General features: G+C 39.2%; 1 protein-coding gene across 1 annotated transcript; it reads right to left on the reverse strand.

The window, feature by feature from the left end:
* Positions 1 to 1,431: 1,431 nt before the first annotated feature.
* Positions 1,432 to 25,912, reverse strand: LOC138762420 (probable G-protein coupled receptor 139). The gene is made up of 3 exons (XM_069936177.1): positions 25,846 to 25,912; positions 24,203 to 25,095; positions 1,432 to 1,626 (listed from the first exon to the last, which is right to left on the reverse strand). Exons 1-3 carry the CDS (start codon positions 25,910 to 25,912, stop codon positions 1,432 to 1,434), a joined length of 1,155 nt encoding a protein of 384 aa, XP_069792278.1.

A 25,912-nucleotide genomic window follows, 5' to 3' on the forward strand; every position in this document is an offset into this window, starting at 1 on the left:
ATGTATAAATTGTTGTAACAAAAATATTCTAAGGCTGAATTGCATAAATCGAGACTTAAATGGGAGAAGGATCTGGGAGTTCAGTTTGTAATGGATTGTTGGAGGATTAATAGAGACACTATGATAAAGTTTGTCAATATAATGTATAGGTTAGTGAATTATAATTTTATACATCAACTATCATCGCTTCCCAAGATCGTGTTATATGGCGAGCTCTCCACTGGGCACCGAGACAGAGGTGCACCAAAGAAGAGGTACAAGGACTACTTAAAGATATCTCTTGGTGCCTGCCACATTGACCACCACCAGTGGGCTGATATCGCCTCCATCCGTGCATCTTGGCGCCTTACAATTCGGCGGGCAGCAACCTCCTTTGAAGAAGACCGCAGAGCCCACCTCACTGACAAAAGACAAAGGAGAAAAAATGCAAAACCCAACCCCAACCAACTAATTTTCCCTTGCAACTGGTGCAACCATGCCTGCCTGTCCCGCATTGGACTTGTCAGTCACCAACGAGCCTGCAGCAGACGTGGACATACCCTTCCATAAATCTTCATCGACGAATCTAAGCCAAAGAAAGGAAGAAAGATATTTAACTCCAGAGCTATTGAAAAGACATACACTGACTGTGACAGGTTTGTGTTTTCAATATAACGAGCAAAAGATACACTTTTGCATTCAGTTTGGTCGTGCAAGAAAGTTAAGTGTTTTGGACTAGATTTAGAGAGTGTTTGCAAGATATTTTAAATATATAATTTTGTGTAGATTGAAAGATCTTTTTAATTGGGGAAGTTCGTGAAATGGCGTTCATTTATAAATTAGTTAAATGTCAAATTGCGTTGTTGCAATTAGCTTTGGCAATAGTAAGGAAATGTATAGCTGTTCCGTGGAAAGATCAAATTGAGCTTAAATTACAAAGGTGGCATTCAGAAATCAGGTCATGTATAAAAATGGAGAATATAATATAATTTATGGGATAAATATTAAATATTTTAAAAGATTTGAAACCCATATTGGATTATTTTAATTTGAAATTTAGATGTCAGTCTAAAATGCCACCCTATCTCCTTAGCAGATAGGAAATAAATAAGTTTTTAGACTTATCTATATTTTCATATACATTCTTTATATATGAGAGGATTAGAGTTATGTTAATAGGAGGGTTAAGGTTTGAGGGGAGGGCAGATTAAGGTTTTATTTTGATTTCTTGTCGTTTCTTTTAGGTGTTTTCTCTTTAAACACGAATGATTATAAAAATTGCTTAATATTTTTATTATGCAACTGTGGTTATTACCCATTTTTCTAACTAATAAAAAATACTTTAAAAAGTTATATCAAATGACCAGAGTCCAAATATTTCACTCGGGGCTCATAATTATTGGCGATTGTGATCCAGTCCCAGAGAAACAGCGGCCCTTCGCTATGTGGTGGCTATGGCCGCGGTGGATATGCATCACTGAGGTAATTTTGAGTTGGATAAAATATAATTTCCTTCCAGGGTCTTTCCGAGACATCACTCCTGTCTGTAGTGGTGTCCTTGCGCTGCGAAGCGCCGCCACTGACTTTTCTGTCTGGTTCACCGTCACGTCCACCTTTAATTGATTTGTCGTTCTTTGTTGCCAGAAGCTGAAAACCAAATATTGCAAAGGGAAAACTGCAGCTGTAGTTCTGGCCACAACTGGCATTCTGTCCTGTCTGAAAAATGTACCCATGTACTTCATTTATTTGAAGGGAGAAATTATCGACAATGTTTCCTGGTTGTACTATGTCAAACTAAGCTATTTCATTGAACCCGGATGGGCGGGATTTCATTCTTTCGATGTGGCTTTGATTCCTTCTCTCTCTTTCATTGTTATCCTCCTCTGTAATGCTCTAACAGTCAGACACATTTTAGTCGCTTGTCGGGTACGCTAGGTGCTGACAGATCAGAGTAAAGGGGCACACCGCAGAGACATGGAGACGGACAGTAGGAGGAGGTCTGAGATTTTAGTATTCACTCTTTCCTGCAGCCTGATACTCATGTGTATGACAAATGTCATGGACTTCTTCTATTATCAGTCAACATGAAGCGGATTCGAATTCACTGATTTTTATCTTGTTTTCAACAACGTTGGGAATTTTTTCACACTACGAACCATACTGTCGAAATAACACACAAACATTTCCCTCTGGAATATACACAGTGTCATTTACTCAACTTTTACCACCCCAACCCTTCCCTCCCTCCTTCACCACCCCCCCCCACCCCACTCACTCAACGTTCAACATGTACATTACATCAAACCCATTAAACAATGTAATCACACAATGAAAATAAACAAGAAATTTGTGTCTTCTACTTTTACATACTGGGTCAGTTCATTTTGTCTTCTTCTCCTGTAATTTTAGGCGGTGGAGGTCCGTGGTAGGACTTCTCTGTTGTGTTCCATGTACGGTTCCCAAATTTGTTCGAATACTGTGATGTTATTTCTTAAATTATATGTTATTTTTTTTCCAATGGAATACATTTATTCATTTCTATATACCATTGCTGTATTCTCAGGCCATCTTCTAATTTCCAGGTTGACATAATACATTTTTTTGCTACAGCTAAGGCTATCATAATAAATCTTTTTTTGTGCACCGTCCAAATCAAGTCTAAGTTCTTTTCTTCTTTTATTACTTACAAGAAAGATCTCTGGATTTTTTGGTATGTTGATTTTTGTGATTTTATTTAATACCAGGTTTAGACCTTCCAAAAACTTTTCCACTTTCTCACATGTCCAATTTGCATGTACTGTTGTTCCCGTTTCCTTCTTACAGCGAAAACATCTGTCTGATACTGTTGGATCCCATTTATTTAACTTTTGGGGCGTGTTTTATAGCCTGCATAACCAATTATATTGTATCATGCGTAACCTCGTGTTTATTGTATTTCTCATGGTTCCAAAGCATAGCTTTTCCCATGTTTCATTCTTTATCTTTATGTTTAAATCTTGTTCCTATTTTTGTTTGGGTTTACATCTTGTTTCCTTGTTCTCTTTCTCTTGCAGTTTGATGTACATGTTTTTTATAAATCTTTTAATTATCATTGTGTCTGTAATCACATATTCACAATTGATTCCTTCTGGACCTCAGCCTGCTTCCTTTGTCCTTCAAGTAAGTTTTCAGTTGATGGTATGCGAACTTTGTACCGTAAGTTATACCATATTTCTCCTTCATTTGTTCAAAATATAATAATTTATTTCCAGAAAAACTATTTTCTATTCTTTTCATCCTTTTTCTCTCCCATTCTATGAAGAGAAGGTTATGTATTGTGAAAGGGATTAGTTGATTTTGTGTCAATATTAGTTTTGGTAGCTGATAGTTTGTTTTATTCCTTTCTACGTGAATCTTCTTCCAAATGTTGAACAGATTGTGCAGTACTATTGAATTCCTATGTTGCACCAGCTTTTCATCCCACTTATATAGAATAAGTTCAGGTACCTTCTCCCCTACTTTGTCTAACCCTAATCTGGTCAAATATGTTTTTTTCCATGTTTGATAAAATATCTGATCGGTATCTTAATTGTACTGCTCTATAATATTTCTGAAAATTTGGTAGCTGTAAACCCCCTTGTTTGTAGCATTCTATTAATTTATCTAGCGCTATCCTCGGTTTCCCCACTTTCCATAAGAATTTCCATATTATTTTCTTAGCTACTTGAAGAATTTCTCTGTTAGGTGAATTGGTAACGATTGAAATAGGTATTGTATCCGTGGGAAGATATTCATTTTAATACAATTTACCCTTTCTATCAGTATTACTGGTCAGTCTTTCCAATGTTCTAAGTCATCTTGTAATTTCTTCATTATATGGCTGATAATTTAGTTTGTACAGATGGCCTAGACTATTATCTCGTTGGATACCTAGGTATCGAATTGCTTGTTTTTGCAATCTAAATGGTGATTCTTTCTTAAACTTTGTGAAATCTGCATTGTTCATTGGCATTGCTTCACTTTCATTTGCGCTGTTCTTCTCCCCTGATACTTCTCTATACTCCTTCAATTTCTTATGTAATTTTTTCATTGATAATTCGCGTTCTTTTAAGTATACTATGACATCATCTGCAAATAGACTGATTTTATATTCCTTCTCTTTTATTTTTATCCCTCTTATTTTATTCTCTGTGTTTATCTGTTCTGCCAGTGGTTCTATAGCTGATGCAAACAGTGAGGGAGATAGTCGACATGCCTGCCTAGATGATCTGCTTAATTTACATTGGTTTTATATATATTTTTTTTCTTTCTTTTCTTCTTTGGCTTGGCTTCGTGGATGAAGATTTATGGAGAAGGTAAATGTCCATGTCAGCTGCAGGCTCGTTTGTGGCTGACAAGTCCGATGCGGGACAGGCAGACACGGTTGCAGCGGTTGCAGGGGAAAATTGGTTGGTTGGGGTTGGGTGTTGGGTTTTTCCTCCTTTGCCTTTTGTCAGTGAGGTGGGCTCTGCGGTCTTCTTCAAAGGAGGTTGCTGCCTGCCAAACTGTGAGGCGCCAAGATGCACGGTTTGAGGCGATATTAGCCCACTGGCGGTGGTCAATGTGGCAGGCACAAAGAGATTTCTTTAGGCAGTCCTTGTACCTTTTCTTTGGTGCACCTCTGTCACGGTGGCCAGTGGAGAGCTCGCCATATAACACGATCTTGGGAAGGCAATGGTCCTCCATTCTGGAGATGTGACCCACCCAGCGCAGCTGGATCTTCAGCAACGTGGACTCGATGCTGTCGACCTCTGCCATCTCGAGTACTTCGACGTTAGGGATGAAGTCGCTCCAATGAATGTTGAGGATGGAGCGGAGACAACGCTGGTGGAAGCGTTCTAGGAGCCGTAGGTGATGCCAGTAGAGGACCCATGATTCAGAGCCAAACAGGAGTGTGGGTATGACAACGGCTCTGTATACACTTATATATCAATTTACCTTCACATTCGCCAATGGTCCCTTATATAATCTTTTAATCCAATTAATATATTTCTCTGTTAGGTTGAACCTCTGTAGTACTTTGGATAAATAATTCCATTCTACGCTGTCAAAGGCTTTCTCAGCCTCTAAGGCAGGGGTGTCAAACTCAAATTCACGGAGGGCCAAAATTAAAAACTTGGACTAAGTCGAGGGCCGAACTAAATATTTATTGAAATTTTTCAACAACATCTGCATGTTTTATCTTCTTTCAACATATGTAATGTTAAACTTTAGGATATAACTTTAGAAGGATAATGTTACAGGTCAGGAGTAGATAGCTCAAGTTCACCCTTTGCTTGAACTGAGGGAAACATATTTGGTCCCTGTGGAGATGTAGTCAGCATTCACAGGCTGTGTCCATTTTGGCCTGCATCAGGACTCAGCATTTCCTGCTCACTCCTCAGGCTCTAGGCCTCTATTCACCCTCGACCCACCATCCCTCTACCTGACCAGTCCTTTACCCAACCTCTACTCACCCCTCACTCCACTCGCTCTGCCTCTACCCACCCCATCCTATACACGCCCCATTACTGCCCCTCCCCTCAACCTGTTCCTCCCTCTACCCGTCTCTCACCTTCTAATCACCCCTCCCCTACTCGCCCTTCCCCTCCCCTTTTACCTCTTCCCTATCCACCCCTCCTTCTACTCATTCCTCCCTCTAACTTCCCCTCGCACCACCATAACTTCCCCTGCCCATTACTCCTCACCTACACCCTCTGCCCACCCCTGCTTACCCACCCACTCAGGCCCAGCGTGCTGCCGATCAGCCTTTGCGGACAGCCACCATCTCTCTCTTCACGTGCAGGGCCGAACCAGCCGTCCCTGGGGTCCGCGCGGGTGCAAGCACTGAAGGCCGTGGCGACCGGGAGAAGTGCGCTGGCGCTGTAGAAGGGCCGTCCGGTGCCAGTCGCGCGGGGCTCGCACAGCCCGGGGGCCGTGCGCAGGCTGCCATGCCGGTCGCGCCGACAGGAAATAACAGGGGCTCGCCCATCCGCCGCACCGCTCTACAGGTGGGAGAAATGACTGGTTGTGCGGGGAGCCTTCCAACTGGCTTGCCGGCTGATGAGATTGACAGACTTCTAGTTTTACAACTTCTCGTGTTACAATGGGGAAGGATATGCAATGAAGGGGGAGGATGGTGGGGGTGACATTACCAAAAAACAGCATCGGCTCTCGCTGCAGGGCGGGCCACCTCTAATACATTTTTGAAATTATCTTGCGGACCAAATATAATTAAATCGCGGGCCAAATTTGGCCCGCGGGCCAGAGTTTGACATGTGTGCTCTAAGGCAACTGCCACAGTTGACGTCTTGTTTCCCTGTACTGCATGGATTAAGTATATGAACTTACAGATATTGTTCGTTCTTCGTCTTTTCTTAATAAATCCAGTTTGATCTAGTTTTGCTACTTTTGGTACGTTATTTTAACAAACGTTGGGTATTTATTGATAAATGTCGGCTGCTGCACTAACACCTTTATTTACTTGGCGACTCAGTCCAAATTCAGAGAGTAGTTGAAGAGCGTGGTGAAATATCCGGTCATCTCCCTGCTTCAGTTTATCCATGAAGGCAAATGAAGGTGTCAACATTATCTGCACTCGCAGGGTAACCATCAGAATCAGAAATATCCTTGCATTTTCGGGAATGCCAATCAGTGAGCCCAAACGGTAGGTTAACTGCAATTGGCACTCATTCGGGTAAAGAACGCGATATACCCCGTCACGACGCTGTACAGAATCTGGGACATGCAACCACTGACAGAATCTGCTCCTCCCGCACAGATATTATAAGCAGCCATACCCAGAACATGTTGAGCAGCGTTCTGCACTCTCTATTTTTTGGAATATTTTCTTTTCAAAGATGCTTTCAGACAATAGTTTCTTTCAAAATTTGTATATAACCCACAGTAAGTTTTTCCCGTCCTTACCCCCAGCTCAACCTCTCATGCCCCAATACAATGTAAAAAAAGTTATATGAATTATACAAATAAACATACCTCAAACGATGTGACATAAAAGATCCTTGCAATAAACTGAAGAAACACTGAAAAACCAGGTAAAATGAAAATGGGTAAGGGACAGATAAAGAAGTAGGTCGTCTGTGCCACATCCAATCAGTTTCAGCCGAATAGTTTCCCTGCTGGGAAACGGATTGTTTCATTTCCTTTGTTCCAAAATTAATTATAAGTGATAAAGAAATTAAGGGACATGAGATTGGGCACCAAGAGCATAAAATCAGTTTGTTTGCAGATGATGTTATAGTATTTTTAACAAAACCAGTAATATCATTGAACTAGTTGAATATGAGATTAAGAGAATTTGGATTCGTATCTGGTTATAAAGTTAATTTTGATAAAGATAGAGGTGATGCCTATGGTTGATATGGAATATTCACAATGTAAGAGATTGACAAAATTAAAGTGGCAAAAAGAAGCAAGTAAATATTTCGAAATGAAAATTGATATAAATATAAATACCTTACTGACATTAAATTATTCACCACTATTAAAAAAAGATAGGAACAAAATCTAAGAAGATGGAAAGATTTGCCAATAACGTTAATAGGAAATGTGAATTGTATTAAAAAGAATACATTTCCAAGAAATCAATATTTATTTCACTCTTCAAACATTCATGTGCCAGAAACATTTTTTCAGAGTTTGAATAAAATTATAAGAGAATTTAGTTGGAACGTTAAACAATTCAAGAACAATTCTTGAAAGGTTACATGGAAATTTGATCAGGGAGGGCCAAAATTACCGAATTTTAAAAATTATTATGAAGAAACTCAATTAACATTTTCGTCCTCCTGTTATCAAATGGGTGATAAAACAGCTCGGGTGCAGATTTAAATGAACAAAACCGGAGAAACTATCCCAGGAAATATGGATGTTCAATTTAAAAACATATACTGAAAATATGAAATGGGATTCATAAGGAGAAAAGATTAAAATGTATTAACTATCTGGAATGTTGTTAAACAAAATTAACATTCTTTTCACTTCGAATAATTATTTATGTTTTAATTTGCATAGTTGAGGATTATAGAGGAAAAATATTGTTTTTTGGCGATTTTGTTTAACATTTCTGAAATTCAATATAAATATAATATACAGAATAATACAATTTTTGCATATTGTTAATTAACATCATATTTTAAAAGAAATTAGGAACAGATTTGTGACTCCCCGAACAAAGTCAATTTGAAGTTATAAAAAAAGTTATCAATAAATTTATCGTGTATAAAATTGCCAGAAACTAAAAGAAAAAATATCTATACGAATCAAAATTACGATGGTAGAAATATTTAAATATACAAATTCAGGAGGCAGTATGGACAAAATTGTGCCAAGATAGTATTAAAAATACAGTTAATTCTTGATATTAAATTGATCAATATAATTTTCTTCATCAATTATATTACACTCCACATAAATTGAATGAGCCTAATTCTAATTATTCATGTTTTCGATGTAACAAGGAAATCGGGACCTTTTTATATCTTACATTAATTAACTTTGTTACACTAACTGTACACATTGTCACATATTCCCCTTGAGATAGTAAAATTAATAGATCATTCTCTCAAATACTCTTAGTTTTATATGTCTAGTTTAATAATTTTCTCTTACAAAAGGCTAACCAATCCAAGCCTTATACCCATAACCCTTAACTCCCCTACCCACAAGAGCCTTATCCAAGTCTCACGTAAATCTATCCAACGAATCCACCCACACTACACTTGAGGGAAATGCATTCCACAGACCCACAACTCTCTAGGTGAAGACATTTTCCTCATTTCTGTGTTAAATGGCCATCCCTGTATTCTTAAACTATGCCCTCTAGTCCTAGTCTCACATATCATTGGGAACATGTATTTTGATTTCACCCTTTCAAGCCCTTTAATAATCCTTAATACCTCAATCATGTCTCCCCTCATCGTTCTAAACTCCATCGCATATTATCCAAGTCTTTCTAACCTACCTGCATATAACAATCTTGCCATCCCAGGAATTAACCTTGTAAACCTGTGCTATACTCCCTCTATAGCAAGTATGTACTTTCTTAAATATGGGGACCAGAACTGGATGCAATACTCTTGGTGAGGTCTCACCAAGGCCCTGTACAACTGCATGATGGCTTCACTACACCTATACCTAATCCCCTCTTTATGAAAGCCAACATAATGTTCGCCTTCTTCACTGCTTGCTGCACTTGCATGCTGGTTTTCAATGACTGGTAATGCCCATATCCATTTGCATTACACCACTCCCTAGTTTAATACCATTTAAATAATATTCTTCTCTCTTGTTACTGCCTCCAAAATGGACAACCTCTCATTTACTTACATTAAATTTCATCTGCAATCTTTACGTCCACTCCCCTAACCTACCCAAGTCTACTTGCAATTTCCTGGTATCCTCTTCTTTTTTTTATACACAATCACCCAGTTTAGTGTCATCTGCGAATTTGCATATTTGCATAACCGCTCATCCAAATCATTCACATACATGGTAAACAATTGAGGGCCCAACACCACCCCCTGCAGTACCCCACTCATCACATTCTGCCATCCAGAAATTGACCCTTTTATCCCAACACTTAGTTACCTATCTCTCAACCAATTATCTACCCATGACAGCACCCTACCCCCAATACCACGCTCCTTGATTTTGCAAACAATTCTCCTGTGTGGGACTTTATCTAAGGTTTTATTAAAGTCCAAGTACCCAACATCCACTGGTTCTCTCGATTCCACACACACTGTAATGTCGTCGAATAATTTCAGGAGATCAGTCAAGCAAGATTTTCCTTTAAGGAACCCATGCTGACTAGCACCTATATTATTCATTCATTCATAGGTGTTCTGCTATTTCTCCTTTAATGATGGATAATTCGTTCCCCACCAGCAACACATTGTTTATCACTCTATAATTTCCCGAATTCTCTCTCCCTCCCTTCTTAAAAAGTGATAAAATTTCAGCCACTCTACCACCTGCAGGCACTACCACAAAATCTAAAGAACTTTGGAAAATGTCAGCCAGTGCTTCTACAATTTCTAGAGCAACTTCTCCAAGCACCCTGTGATGCAGCGCATCAGGCCCAGGGAACCAATTAAGCCTCATTTGTAACAATTTTCTCACAACCACCTGCCTCTGGATCTGAATTGCGATCAAATTCTCTATTTCCTTCAGTAATTGCACCAAGTCCCTAGATAATGCTTGACACCTACCTCTTATCTGATCATTTATCCTCCTTGGTGAAAACACATGGAAAGTATGTGTTAAATTCCTCAGCCATCTCCATGTTCCCACTCATAATTTAACCTTCCTTTGTTTTCAAAGGCACAATTCTGGACCTAACCAATTTCTAGCTTTTAACATAATTGAAGAAGCTTTTGATATCCAATTTTATATTACTTGCCAATTTACTCTCATACTTCATTTTACCATCCCGATTGACATTCTTAGTTTCTCTCCATTTTTTTATAAATGTGTCTTAATCCTCTAACCTCCCACTTTGCTTTGCCATCTTTAATTTATTTTTTTGGACCTAGTACTGCACTTGAATTCCTTTGTTAACCACGACTTCCATTTGCTCTTCGTCGAGCTTTTCCTCCTCTATATTTTGAATCCTGTGAAAAGTGTCTAGAAATGCCTGCCATTTTTTGCCCAGTTGTCGTCCCAGCTGGAATGTCCTTCCATTTTATTTTGGATAGCTCCACTCTCATGCATGTATATTCACCCTTATTCATCTGTATCACATATGTTTCTGACTTCCTTTTCTTATCCCTTACAACTTACAGTTTAAAAGTAATCATATTATGGTCAGTATTACCCAATGGCACCCCTACCTCAAGTCCAGAATCGTCTTCCACCTGGTAGGTTCCATCACAAGCTGCTCCAAAAATATATCTTGGACACATTCAATAATCTCATTCTCTAACTTTCCCACACCTATTTGATTTTCCTAGTCCAATTGCAAGTTGACGTCACCCATGACTACTGTATCATTACCCCTCTGACATGCCATTTTTAATTTTTTTAATAATGCTGATTCACACATCGGAGCCACTGTTTGTATGTCTGTATTTAACCCCCATTATAGTTCATTTGCCTTTGCAATTTATCAACTCTCTCCAAATGTCTTTCCTTTCCATTGCCTGAATTTCATTCTTCACCAACAGTGCCACTCCACGTCCTCTACCTGACCTTCTGACTTATCGATCGGACGTATATCCTGGAACATTAATATCCCGATCCTGTCCCTCTCGCAGCCATGTCTCCGTAACTTAAATAACATCATTACCTCAAATGTCCATTTGCACCTCAAGCTCATCTATTTTATTCCTTATACTCGTGTATTCATATACAATACGTTGAAACTGTACCACCCTGCTCTCTCCAATTTGCTACCTGGCACCCTCTCTGAAATTCTCCTATCTCTCTTTGCTCTCTCAGGCTTTGAGAGGTCACAGTCAATTGGAACGACCCCTATCTTCTCCTTCCTATCCATTTACTTATCTGTCCGGTTCCCCTCCCCATGCCAATTCAGTTTAGAACATATCCAACAACATTATTAAACCTTGCTGCAAGTATATTTGCCCCTTTGGGGTTAAATGCAACCCATTCTTCCTGTAGACATCATGTCTTCCCCAGAAGAGATCCCAATGATCAATAAACCCGAAACCTTGCACGCGGCACCTATCCTCCAGCCATACTTTTAACTTCCTAATTTTTATTTTTATTTTTCCCCCTTCCTGCACGCAGCACAGGTAGCAACCCTGAGATTATGACCCTGAGGTTCCTGCTTTTAATCTCCATCCTAGATCACGATACACCCTCTTATGCTTCTCCTCTCTTAATTTGTCAATGGCATTGCTACCCACCTGTACCAGGACATCCAGCTGTTCACACATTCCTCTCAAAATACCATAAACACTGTCTGAGTTATCCCGCAATCTGACTCCTGGAAGGCAACATCCCATGCAGGAATACTTCACTCGTGCACAGAAACATCTGTCTGTTCCACTGATATTGTAGTCCCCGATGACCACCTTGTCCCTCGTCCTTTCATCAAGGCACTTGATCCTCCTTCAGACTGGCCAACAATATATTTGTTGCTAAAAGGAGTAGCCAGTCGCGTGCTTTCCACTGACTGAGCAAGCTTCCTCCCACCGTTGACAGTAGTCCACTTACCTGATCCCACAATCTGGGGAAAACCACCTGCTTGAATGTCATGTCAATAACTTCCTGACTTTCCCTAATAAGCCTCAGACCATCAAGATTTAAATCCAGTTCCTTAATTTTATCTTTTAACAATTTCGTCCCGGTACATCCCCTGCATGCATGCACTCTGGGGAGGGTAAAGGTCCTCTCACTTGCCTCCTCGCTTTCCCTGATGAGCAATTGGTCCTCAAGCTGGAGCTCAAACTCGCAAACCTGGTTTCTAAGAAACTTCACCTCGTTGCACTTGGCACAGACATGGCCACTTGGGAGGTAGGAACTCCTCTACGGTTCCGAAATCTGGCCTCATGAACAGAGTAGTAACCCCATAGGCATGTTGTAACCCTTTAATGGAAAACTGACCTATGAATGGTAAATAAGAAAGCCCACCATTCTCCTCACCTGCTTTCGACGAATCCTGATGAGCCAAAGCCTGGAAGTCCCAGTACTTCACTGCTCCACTCACTCACCTGGGCTGCTCTCCAGCTGGCTGCTCCCAGTGCCTCCATTCTTATTTATTGGCCCAATAACCAATTGACCTATTAACCAATTAATTAAACCTTGCCCAGTAAATGCAGTAAGAATAATATATTTTACTTGCTCACCTCTTCCTTCCTCTGCCCCCTCAAGTGTTTGAACAGGCCACAATCAGTGCCTTCTTATAGGCCTTACCTTCCCGACTCACCTCCTCACTCCTCTAATGGTCACCTCCAACTCCCTCCCTTGCTGACTCAATCAACAATTCCCTATTTAAGTGCCAGAAAAAAGATTCCTTAGCTTCCCTCCTCTTCACACTTTACACTTTAATCCCTTCCTCTCCCGACTTTACCTTAGGCCCAGTAAATGCCCTTAGAATAATATCTCTTATCTGCTCACCTCTTCCTTCCTCAGCTCCCTCTAGTGTTTGAACAGGCCCCGGTCAGAGCTTGCATGCATCTCTGAAATAAATCCTATTTTTCCCACTACCAACAATTAAAATCTCAAATTTAGTTTAGTTAGCCCGGTTAATACCAAATCTCGTCCAAGGTTTTCCATAAATAAATCACGTACTTGATAATAGGCAAGAAAAGAATTTGGTAAAATCCCAATTTTTTCTCTGTCAAAAAAAGAAAGGAACAAACCTGCCTCAAAACAATCCTCTACTAATTTAATGTCCTTCATTTACCAAACGTTCATAAATAGATTAATCACCGAGAAATGAATTACTTTACTCCGATAGAATGGAGTCTTAGCTGAAAATTCATCTTTGGATCCTATATTCTGATCTCTGTTATACCAGATTTCCATCAAATACCTCAGTACTGCCAACTTATACTTTTGTAAATAATAAGGATTCCACTGATGTACACTAAATTTTGAAATCTGTGCTAATTCAACATTAGCCAATATTGGAGGATGATCAATATCAAACATCCTATTATTGAATTTTAATTGTGCTGCTTCGTAATAATTCTGAAAATTTGTAATTGAAGTCCTTCTAACTCAAATATCTCAATATTTGTAAAGAGACTGTGGATAATTTGTCTATTCCATAAGAATTTAATTTCTTGAAATGAAAATGTGATATTGAACAAGGAAGAGATTGGAAAAGATATTGAATATGAGGATATATATTTATTTTAATGTAATTTCCTCTTCCTATTAAAGTTGAAAACTTTCTCCATCTATTCAAATCAAACATAATCTTATTTAATAGATGTACATAATTTAATTTATATATATTTTTATAGTCATGTTCACCGTTACACCTAAATATTTAATTTCATTAGACAACCTTAATTTCGTAATCTGTTTACAATCTGAATAATCCTCATAGGAAATTGTTAATGTATGACTCTTATCCCCATGAAATCTATAACCAGAAATTTCAACAAATTATTTCAAAATATTTTGAAATTGTCCCAGGGAGTTTCTAGGATGTGTTAAATATTTTAACACATCATCAGCAAATTAGTTTATTTTATAATCTTCCTCACTAACATTAATTTCCTTAATATTAATATCTTGTTTAATAATTTGAGCCAATTGTTCTATAACCAATGCAAATTAGGCCAGTGATAATGGGCAGCCCTATCTAATTCATCTAGCAAAGTAAATGCAGATGACAACTGTCCATTTGTCACCACCGAAGCAAAAGAATTTTTATATAAAATCTTCAACCAACAAATAAATAGTGGTCCAAATTTAAATCTTTCTTAAATAAACAATTCCACTCGACACAATCAAAAGACTGGTTAACATCCAATGTCACTATCATTGGTTTGTTGCATTGCTTTCTTGATGCATTAATTATTGTAATCAATTTAACAATATTATTGGTTGAGTATCTATGCTTAGTAAAACCCATTTGATCTACATGTACCAATTGTGGTAAATATTTTGCAAGTCAATTAGCTAATACCTTAGCTATAATTGTGTAGTGAAGAAATCGGTCTATGTGAGGACCATTTCAGAAGATCTCTTTCTTTCTTTGGAATAACTGAATTAACACCCTAGAGAGAGACTCCGTGAACAAACCCATTTCAGAAGCTTCCTTCAACACATCTGTAAACGTGAAGTAATAAATCATAGAATTCTTTATAAAACTCTATTGTAAATCCATCTTCTCAAGGATATTTACTACTACTCATAGATTGTAATACCTCTTTAAGCTCTATCCCATCGGAACTCTGTAATTAGTAAGGGATTGCTTAAGGTGGGATGTGAGTGGGAGGGAAAGGGTGAGAATCACTGCTCTAGACACAATTTTTACTGAAATATTTTGCTTGAGAAAAATTGTCATTGGCCCATTTCCTTTAGCGTTCTGAAACCGTGCACATGACGAGTCAATGAGGGATGATTAAAGCAGTGGTCTTCAAACTTTTTCTTCCCACCCACAGACCACCTTAAGCAATCCCTTACTAATCACAGAGCACCAATGGCACAGGGACGCGAGTGGAAAGAAAAAGGTTGAGAACTGTTGTATTGTGGTAACTCCACATCTGATTAGGTTAATTGTTAGGCAAGTGGTCAGAGAAGGACCCCCCCCCCTCCACCCCAAGAAAGTCTTAAATCACAGGAACAAAATAAGCTTCCGTCTCACTGCTCCAAATCTTACACACAGTCCTGATGTGGAATGTGGGGTCGCAGCTCCACGTTCACCCGAGTTCAGGTGCTGTCTGTGTGGAGTTTGTACGCTCTCCCCTTGTCTTGGACCAAGAGGTCAGTCGCCTGTCGAAGGCAACCGAACCCCCCGTTGAAACGCCGGCGTCCGGGGCGGTGGAGGAATTGGCTGAGAAGAGCGCGTTGCTCCCACCCCCCTCCCATGGTTGGAGAGGGATTAAACTGCGATCTCACGGCGCCGGGCTCGTCTCCAACAAAAGGAGCGGGAGGCAGGGTCCGCCGCACACGGAGCGAGGGGGAAGGCATCGCCAACGAGATGTTCGGTCCGGTGTCGCCGCTGAAGCGCAGACCCAGCGAGGATGGTCCCCAACTCCAGCTGCGTCTGTGTGTCCGGGAGCCGGGCGGGCTGAGTGCGGCACTCCGATCCCCGGGATTCGGGACTCTGAGATCCCTCCACATCTCCGGCGTCTTCATTTTCACCTTCAGTGTGCATGTGCTATACTGGCGCGGCGGCCAGCGGGCCAACTCTAATATACATTTAATATGATCTTGTGGGCCAAATATAATTATATCACGGGCCAAATTTGGCCTGCGGGCCAGAGTTTGACATGTGTGATCTAGATAATAGGGTGGAAAATTGGATTAGTAAATTTACAAATTATAAAATGTTTGGTGGTGTTGTGGACAGCGAGGAAGATTATCAAATCTTATAGGGTGATACAGGACTGATAGAAGAGTCGTTTGAAAGATGGTAGATGGGGTTCAATACTGATAAATGAGAGGTGCTACATTTTGGCAGACTAATCAAAATAGGATATGCACATTAAATGGTAGACAATTGAGGAGTTCGGTGGAACAAAGGGATTATTTAGGAGTCATGGTACATATTTCTCTGGAGGTTTGATCATATGAGGACAGGGTGCTTAAGAAGGCAATTAGTATGTTGGTTTAAATAAATCAGAATACTGAATACAGAATGTTTAAAAAATTGTAAGCCATTGGTGAGGCCAACTATGGAATATTGCATGCAGTTTTGGTCGCCGATTTCTGGAAGGATATAAACAAAATAGAGAGAGTACAGAGGGGATTTCAGGAAGGATATAAACAAAATAGAGAGAGTACAGAGGGGATGTTGCCGGGGTTCCAGGGTTTTAGTTACAGGAAAAGGTTGAGCAGGTTTGGACTTTATTCGCTGGAGCATATAAGATTGAGGAGTGATTTGATAGAGATATTCAAACTTATAAAGGGGAAAGATAGAGTCAATATAGATAGGATTGTTCCATTGGGGGATATTGAAACAAGAGCTCATGCATTGAGAGTAAAAGGGGAAAGGTTTAGTGGAAACATGAGGGGGAATATCTTCATGCAGAGGGTGGTGGGGGTGTGGAATGAACTTTCAGCAGTTATTAGAAGCGAGATCGATGTTAAGGGAAATTTGGATAAGTATATGGATAGCAGAGGTGTGGAGGATTATGGTCAGAATGTTGGAAACTGGGACAAGGTAGGAGAAGTTGTTCTGCATTGACTAGAGAGACCGGATTTGCCTGTTTCTGTGCTGTAAATGGTTATACAACAATAAAACCATCTGAAAAATGTTCCAACGATACCACGATAGTAGGTTGTATAAAGGAAGGTGAAGTTTCAGTGTAAAGGATGGAGAAGTAAAACTTGGTTGAATGGTGCACCAACAACAAACTTCCACTCAATGTTTCTAAAACTAAGGACCTTATAACTGACTTTACATAATCAAACCACAGATATACAATCCAGTTATAATTGTGAGATCGGAGGTGGAGAGGATGAGCAAATTTAATTTCTTGCGAGTCATTATCTCAGAGAATCTTTCCTGGAACTAAACCCCTAATGGCATCGTGAAGAAAACATGTGAGCACCTCTAATCCCTTCAGAGTTTGTGGATGTTTGGTATGATGCAAGAAACCCTGGCAATTTTCTACAGAGTTGTGGTGGAATGTGTGATGACCGGGTGCATTGCGGATTAGTATGGGGACACTAATACCCCTGAGCACTCGGAAATATGGTGGACTCAGCACAGGACGTCACAGGAAAAACGATCCCCACCATTGAGTACATATATTGGGAATGCTGCCGTTAGAGAGCATGGGCAACGATCAAAGACCCACACCACCCATCACACGTTCTTTTTTTACTTGTACCATTCCGAAAGTGGTATAGATGCTACAAGGCTCGTGCCACCAGATTGAGGAACAGCTGCAACCCCTCCACCATCAGACTCCGAAATACTAACTTCAATCAGGGACTCATTTAAGGACTCTTGTTTATGCAGTTTATTGATTTTATTTCTTCGTGTACTGCAAAGTCAGGTTGTTTACATTCGTTATCTGTTTCGAGTTCGTTGTTTGTTTACATGTTATTTCCATTACCAAATGATCGTAATTCTTGCATGCCTACAGAAAATATAATCTCAGGGTTATATATTGTGTAATATATGTACTCTTACAATTAATTTTAAATACGAAATTTCAGTAGAGGCTGCAATCATAAGGGTGAGAGGGTATAGCAAAAGCATCCTCCTCAGGCACAGATGAACCTGACTATTTGTGAAGTAGGTTGAATACACTCTGGTTGTGTTCTGATTAAATAAATGTTTTATTTTATGGCAGTTATGTATTCTACCGCAATTAATATAATTTGGGGAGTGTTCCAAATTGAGATTCCAGTGGGTGCTTAAATGTATGTAAAATTACTCTAATCTGTGTAAGCCCGTTTGAACCACCAAAAATATTTATTTTTGGAGTTAGTTGAGTGAGCACATTTAAACCGGATTTTAAAAAATTTATTGGATCCACAGTAAGTCAGCAAATGTAATACAAATTTGGCTTGGTGCTATGAGGAAGAAGGTAGTTTTGGAGGGAAAAGAAATAATAGGCTGGACAAACGGTCGAGCAGCATCGGTGAGAGCAAAGAAATGGTCGATTACAGGAACACTTCGTCAGGACTGGTTTGATGAGGGACTTTTTGATGAGGGTCTTGATGAAGGCTTTCATCCAGAAATGTTCGCCATTTTTTCTCTCATGGATGCTGTTTGACACACTGATTTAGCCCAGTTTATTTTTTGCTCAAGATTCGAGTTGCAGATTCTCTTGTCTTCGGGGTATTCCAAAGTGATTTTTTCAGAGTAAGTCTGTTTACTGGGTACTGTGTTATTTGTCGTAGAGACTAATGATTTTGCACGTTTAGTAACGTGATTTGCCGAGAAAGAATTAACGCATGACACCAAAATTGGAGAGATGAACTGCAACGGAACATAAGAATAGAAGAAAATTGAGCTGGAGTCGGTTATCTGGCAACTTTGGGCTGTCCTACCGTTTAATGACATCATGATTGATTTGGCCAAGGACCCTGCACCTTTTCCCCCAATATGCAAGATATACACTTTCTGTTGGACTCCTGATGGAATACATACAGCAACAAAATTCAAATTTAGAACAACCTAAATCTAGCATTAATTTTTACTTTCAGTATTTGTATTAATCCTCTTGAGCTTAGTGCATATTTTATGTTTTGGATAAATTACCTGTCACTTAAAGTTGATCATGTTAAGGGAGTTTATAAGGCACATATTCCATACTTTGATGAAGGGCTCAAACTAAAATGTTGCTTTATGTGTCTTTATCTTTGCTACATAAAGTACATTGCTTCACCTGTAGTGTTTCATGTTGTATTTTTACTTCAGCCTCTGTATCTGCAGGATTCCGTGTTTTACATATTACATTATACATTTTTGACCGTGTAGTTCTGTGACACTAATGCTTGTATACATGAAACACTCGAAGAACACAAGTGAGATAGTCGCATGCAACAAGTAACATCCGCTATCATGAAGTGTTTCCAATAATCACTCATGGCTCACATCGACTTAGGACATGAAGAGGAAATCATAATCCTCGGAGGGAAATTCCTATAGGCTGCACGGCCCACAGTGTTGATCAGATGTCATGACACACAACAATAACTGCCCAGAACTTCACGACTCTGCCCCTTGAACAGTTCCTATATTGCATCTAGTTAGCAGTCTACATCTATTCTTAGAAAGCCTAAGACAACATTGGCATCTTACCTACACTGCATGAATGCCGCACCATGCTTTACTGAACAAAACAACTTTTTCTATGGAGAATATACTGATGAACTTAAAATATAACAGGTAAATATCCCTCCAATATTTTGCAAGGATAGGATTCGTCCAAAACATATGACTCAGAGGATCCATCTCTCTCACATTTTGCACAACAGGAATTTACATCTGGGTAAATACGAGGTAATTTAGCAATGGATATATGAGTCCTATGTACAATTAAAATTGCAACAGGAATGGGCATGGATGGATGTGGAGTTAACCAATTTAAAGATTAAATCCAAAACCTTGTCTGGTAATAAAAGCCTTAAATCCTGTTCCCAATCAGATTTAATCTTATCCAGAGTGGAAGCTCTTAAACTGTCATATTATCATAAATAACAGATATTAAACTTTTAAGAGTTGTTGTAATTTTATTTAAAAAATCAACAATGTTCATATCAAGTACACCAGGAAAGTTAGATATCTGAGAGAGCAGAATGTGTCTGATCTAGAAATATCTTTACAAAAAGGTATTATGTATATTTAACTTCTGAGAATGTTCTTCAAATTTTCCAGATTATTTTTCAAGAAAAAGATGTTTAAAACGCATAATAACCAGTCGATACCATTCATGAAACTCAGAATCTTGCAAGGAAGATTGGAAGAAATGAATCTATAGAATAGGATTGAAAGAGAAAAACCATAAACCCCAAATTGTTTTCTGACCTGGGCCCATATCCTAATAGTCTGCCTAACAACCGGATTATCAATAGATTTATCTAACAAAGGAAGTGATGATCCAAGAAAAGCTGTCGTGGAGAGTTGCCTAAATGTACACAACTCCATTACTACCCACAATGAACATTCAAGTCGGTTATGGAAGTGTATCCAAAATGAGAAGTTGCGGTTATTAGCCGCCTAGTAATAAATTCGGAAATTATGCAGTGCCATACCTCCATTTCCTTTTTTATTTCAGAAGAATTTTTTTACTTCAACGAGGTCACTTACTCTTCCACATATATATAGGACGATATGATAGAGCCTAATGAGTGAAAAAAAAAGTATTTAGGAATAGAGATTATATAGTCTGAAAAAGATATAAATATTAATTTTGATAGAGATAATGCAGCCCAACAATGATGCAGTCAATGTTGACAACTGCGTGAAACGATGTTTCACTTATTTTGTATTGGATGAATGTTTCCCAAATCCTATTCTTAATCCTTAATTTAAGCCTTCAACCGGACACTCTAGTTGCCCTCTTTGGAGAGGCATCGCTGGGCAGGATGAAGTTTGTTTGACTCAAATTAAATCTCGGGTTCTGTCTTTTACATCTCTTTTGGCAAAACTGCGATATTACTAAGATTGATAGATGCTCGCCCGCCCACGCTTGCTCAATGTTTCAAAGATATTATGTCGTGTTTAAATCGAGGAAAGATTTGTTATTCTGTTAGTGATTCAGACGTAAGTTTTCTGAGCTAATATCAGAAATTCTGGTATTATTATAAAGCCTAACTTCCAACATTTTATTATATTACTTCAGGAACAAATCATACTTTAATTATATAACTTTGATTTGGTCATAGGCTCAAGAGATGGGGAGAGAATAAAATATAATATTCAGGACAAAATTTGTTATTTTATAGATGTCTGCTATAAATTAGATAAATCCACTAATTTATTTATATTTGACATATCATTTGAGTTACGATTTTTCTGAATTTATCTGTTTACCTACATAAAATTTAAAATTAAATAATAAATATTTTGAAAGAAACAACTATGACATGAAATCATTAAAAATGTAATATCTAAAGTAAAGGCAAGTAATAGGCATTTTTCTGGTGATGTCCAGGATTGTTAGCGAAATCTTAATGTAATATTCCCAAAATGTCAAAGACGCACAATTATTGTTGTCCAGCTTTATTGGACCAACTGACCGATGGAATGGACAAGGCAATGCAGTTGACAATATTAGTAAAGATATCAGTGAAGATTTATATGGGGGCCAACGTGGTAGGTTGGTATGGAAAGATAATACACAGGGACAGGCAATCAGCAATCTAACACGACGAATATTGGCCAAGTGATAGGATACAGAGGGGCATTTGCCAAACTCAAGAACTGTGATCAGGGAATAAGTTAGACGGCTTCAAACAGTGACAATCGTTGGTACATGTTAACCATGAAGGGTAAAAAATATATTTTTTTAATTTCGGGAGAAATTGCTTAACCGGAGAACACACACACACACACACACACACACACACACACACACACACACACACACACACACACACACACACACACACACACACACACACACACACACACACACTCAAACCAGAAAGTTAGAAATTATCATTATTCGATACAGGCTAACAATGGATGATCGCAACTTCTGATGCTACGGAGATTAAAACAAGTAGTATATGACAGCCCTCCCCAACAAGAAGGCACCACATACCAATTAACAAAGATATGCAAATCTAGAAACACAGACACAGCAGTCTCTCCGTGGTGTAAGCTACAAATACCTTAGAATTAAGTCTCTAGCGTCGCCCACAAAGTGGACAAGGTCACCTGCTGATTTTTTTTACCTATGCCTCCATGATCCCCGTCATATATGTACATGTAACCTGTGTATATAAGTAGAAATAATTCGAATATGTCTTTAACTGTCGGTGGGTCTGCCCTTGATTGCAATGGTCAAGTTTCTGCCATCTGCCTGTGAAATAAGGTGACGCTCCAGGATGCAAATATATGTGGATTGTTAGGTTATCTTCCTATCCAACATGTCGTGTAACGCTGCCTTGATTTATAGTGCATTTTGTAACTTGTAACTTCAGTCGAAACAGCTTGTTTATCGGGTGATGGACGTTAGGAAAGGAGATGATTTAGAAAAGTGATGACAAAATTCTAGGATTTGCTCCTTCTTATTAGAGGTGAAGTGTAAGGCATGCAAATGTAAGGAAGCTTGATGACGGGAATTTCAGGATCTGGTCAAGAATAATTCGGAAGCACTGGGAAGTTATGTGTACCATGGATCATGTGTGTACAAGGAGGAATTATGGGAGTCAGGATGAAGGAATAACGAAATCGGGGTTGGGGTGTGAACCAGGAGATCGCACTGGTAGATAAAATTGAGTATAATACCGGAAGGCTTTATCAGTAAATGCAGAGAAAGACGTGTAACCAGAGAATAAAATGAGTCCCCTCAGTAAACAATACGTTCATCTCTGTCTGCAGTTACATGAGATTTGGAAACTTCTCAGCCATTTCCTCTACTACTCTGATTTTACTGTGAAAAGATGGATGAAGACCATATTACTTTGAGCTAGTCAATGGTAGTGTCTTGAGAGTAGTTTGCATTATAAAAGTTCCAATGCCAAAGTACTCATCCACATGAAGGTAGATAAAACTCTTCGGTCTGATTTTATATATATATGTATAAATATTGGCAGACACTGTGGGTAGATAGAGAGAACATTTCTAGTGCTTTGTTTGAGAACTATGAGTCATTATTTTGTACAGGCGTAGTAGCAGAAGACACGAGAAATGCAAATGCTTTGCCTTTGCTCTCGAAAGGATGCCAGGAAAAGTCTGGGATCGACTGGCAAGTGATGTGAACATTTGAGTTGGTACGTTACCAGACAGCATTCTGACGGACAAGGTATAATACCCGTCAATTCACAAGAACAGATTAGGGAGAGTCCACATGGTTTCAAAAATGGGAGGTTATGTTTCACGAATATGATGTTTTACTCAAGCTGAGGACAATGACTGGGAGGCCAGAGCTAAAGAAATTGAAAAGGTGTAAGACAGCAACCGTCCTGTATAGTAAGCTGCACGAGAACGTTGGACCGTGAAGTATCCAAGGTTCGAAAGCAGACTGGACATATACCTGGCTTCATTTAAGGCAGCAGAACGAGGTTGTGTAAGTTCGAATTTGGACTACAGCACCGTTAATAGTGCCGCACAAATTGTTTGTCATCCATCTCAATGCCAGAATAGAAATGTAGACCCAATATTGGCAAGTTTGCGAACAATTCGTCTCATACATAATGAAGAGCATTTCCAAAGATTGCAGCAAGATCTCGAACATTTAACCAATTGTGCAGTGCAGTGATTAATATAATAGAATACATTTTGGGATGTCTCGGTTATAGAGCAAACATAATGAATGGAAGGAATGGAGATAGAGAACCGATGAATATCAGACTATAGGTACATAGCAACTTTCGTCTCTAACCCAAATCTTTGATTAGCTATGGCCACACAACAAATGACTTGTTAACCATCCTATTAGCTTACCCAGCCTCTTTGCGGGATCCATGTTCTTGGACTCCCTCGCTTACTCCCAAAAGAAAACAAACATTCCTGTTATTAATAATTGACTCTGCCTTCCTTTTGAACTTTTGATGTTCAAGTATGTGGTCACAGTGATCCCAGAAATCAGGTGGTAGTAAACAAGGAGTATGTTACCGAAAACTCGAGAAGTTGGCATAATATCTTATGGAGAATGTGAAAAAGGGAAATAGGGTCTTGTACTTCCAATTTGTGTGTTTGACCTGAACCTATCAGTAAAACATGCCATGGACCGAAATGCTTGTATGAATATGGAATAGGCAGCATGGACCGTGCTACTCAGATTGTAGAAGGCAAATTTAGCCATTTGGCAGTGATGGCATGTCGTGGAAACGTTTAAAATTACAAGTGCCATTGCATTAAGTGTCTGTCAGTTTCAATCAGCCTGGCCCTTTCCCCTCGACCGCTCCGCCTGCGTTCCATGATTCATACTCTAATAACTCGAAGCAAAGAACTGAACGGATATTGCACCGCATTCACAAACGCCTGTCTGAATTTTGCTTGAGTCACCACATATATAAACGTGTTTGTGCACAAGCTTAAGTTCTGCAGCATATATCCCAGCTGGCCGAAAATATATTCGGAATCATTATAATCATTCGGATTTGTTCCTGCGATGTTATAATATAAGTAATTAAGAACCGTCGTTAACCACAAAAGGATAAAACACCCGGAAATAGTGAACAATAAAACTATCGACCTCCTCCTGTTCTCCATCTCTGGGTCACTCTGATTCTCCCCTTTGTTTTGACCTCGCAGCGCCCTTCGGACACGACTGACCACTAAAATGTGCCGCACCGTCAGTATATTAAACAATAAAATAAGAATGAATGGGAGCAATGGGGTGAGAATTCTATTTAGCTTACTATATATCAGCCAGCCTGTCTCAGTGTAATAATAATTTTTAACATCACAGTACCAAGTTACATGGTTAATTATCTCTCGGGGCTCAAATATAAAACAGAATGGAACATTTTTAAAACAGAGCAGGACGCCAGTTATTCCAAGAACCAGGCCTGCAGTTTTACCGCTGCAGTGTTTTGTTTTAAGTCTCTCACAGCATATGAGGATAAAGCGATCGAAGGTAAAAGTGACGGTAAACCAAACTGAACAGTCTCTGGATACACACATGACGACAAATATCACGCTGCAGATGGGGTAGATGTCCAGGAAAGTTGCGGGAAAGTAAAAGCTGATCCGCCTTAAGATGACGGCGGTGACGACAGACAGTAGATCGGCCGCTGCCATGCTCAGCAGGTAACGGCAGGTGCAGGTGGAGAGGCCGCATTTTCCTCGGGACAAGATCGCAATTGCAACAACGTTCACTGTAAAAAAAACAAAGATAATTATCATTTATAACCGAAAAACCTCCGTGCCTTACCTCATTAAGGAAGCGCAACAACGCACGACCCAATTCTTTGGATTGCATGTGATCGCAAAATTGATGTGCCGAATAAAACATGGCTGATCGTCTAATGGAATCCTTAAAATGTATTTCACTGAAATGCAAGAGGCAAGATACAGCTGCACACGCTCAAGGATCTAGCTACCTTTAGGTTATCAGATGCTACCTGATATTAACTGTATCCACGCTGACTGGTCTAACATCTGATTTGCAATCCTTTCATCCGTTTTATTTTAATTTACCAATGAAATAAAAACATATGTTTCTGTGATTTAGAGTTATAATTTAGAACAAATTTGAATTTTGAATGACGGAAAGAGAGAAAAACGGCTTCCATCTGAAATTATAGAATAGAACAGAACACAAAAATTGCATTTACAAGCTGAGAGAAAACATGATTCTGATTCAAGAATTGTTTCGAGGTTCAACTTACCCCAGAATACGAGACGTCCTAAAATCAATTAGTATATTTACGACGTGGACAAAAGTGCTAGTGTGATCTCATGAAACGTTCGTTTTACCCCGAGGATGAAACCTGCTGGGGAAGAGGTAGTGAAGCAATGCAGAACCGACGATGCCTGTCACAGCCCTACGAGCAGCCTATCATACAGCGAAGCAAAATAAAACCCCGCTTGTTTTCGCTCATATAACGAGTAAACTATTATCTTACCAGGTACTCCGATAAAGGCAATGATAATGTAGAAAAGTTTCCGGACACTGTGGAAGGTTTCCAGCAT

This window comes from Narcine bancroftii, chromosome 4 (assembly GCF_036971445.1).
Source record: "Narcine bancroftii isolate sNarBan1 chromosome 4, sNarBan1.hap1, whole genome shotgun sequence".
Taxonomy (NCBI): domain Eukaryota; kingdom Metazoa; phylum Chordata; class Chondrichthyes; order Torpediniformes; family Narcinidae; genus Narcine; species Narcine bancroftii.

Excerpts from the sequence above, each read along its gene's own strand:
- LOC138762420 (XM_069936177.1), bottom strand. The coding sequence starts at position 25,912 with ATGCTGGAAACCTTCCACAGTGTCCGGAAACTTTTCTACATTATCATT. Across the intron at positions 25,096-25,845 it reads TGCCTTTATCGGAGTACCTG|TGAACGTTGTTGCAATTGCG; the intron begins GTAAGATAATAG and ends TTTTTTTTACAG. Across the intron at positions 1,627-24,202 it reads CTTTGCTTCGAGTTATTAGA|CTTCTGGCAACAAAGAACGA; the intron begins GTATGAATCATG and ends TTTGGTTTTCAG.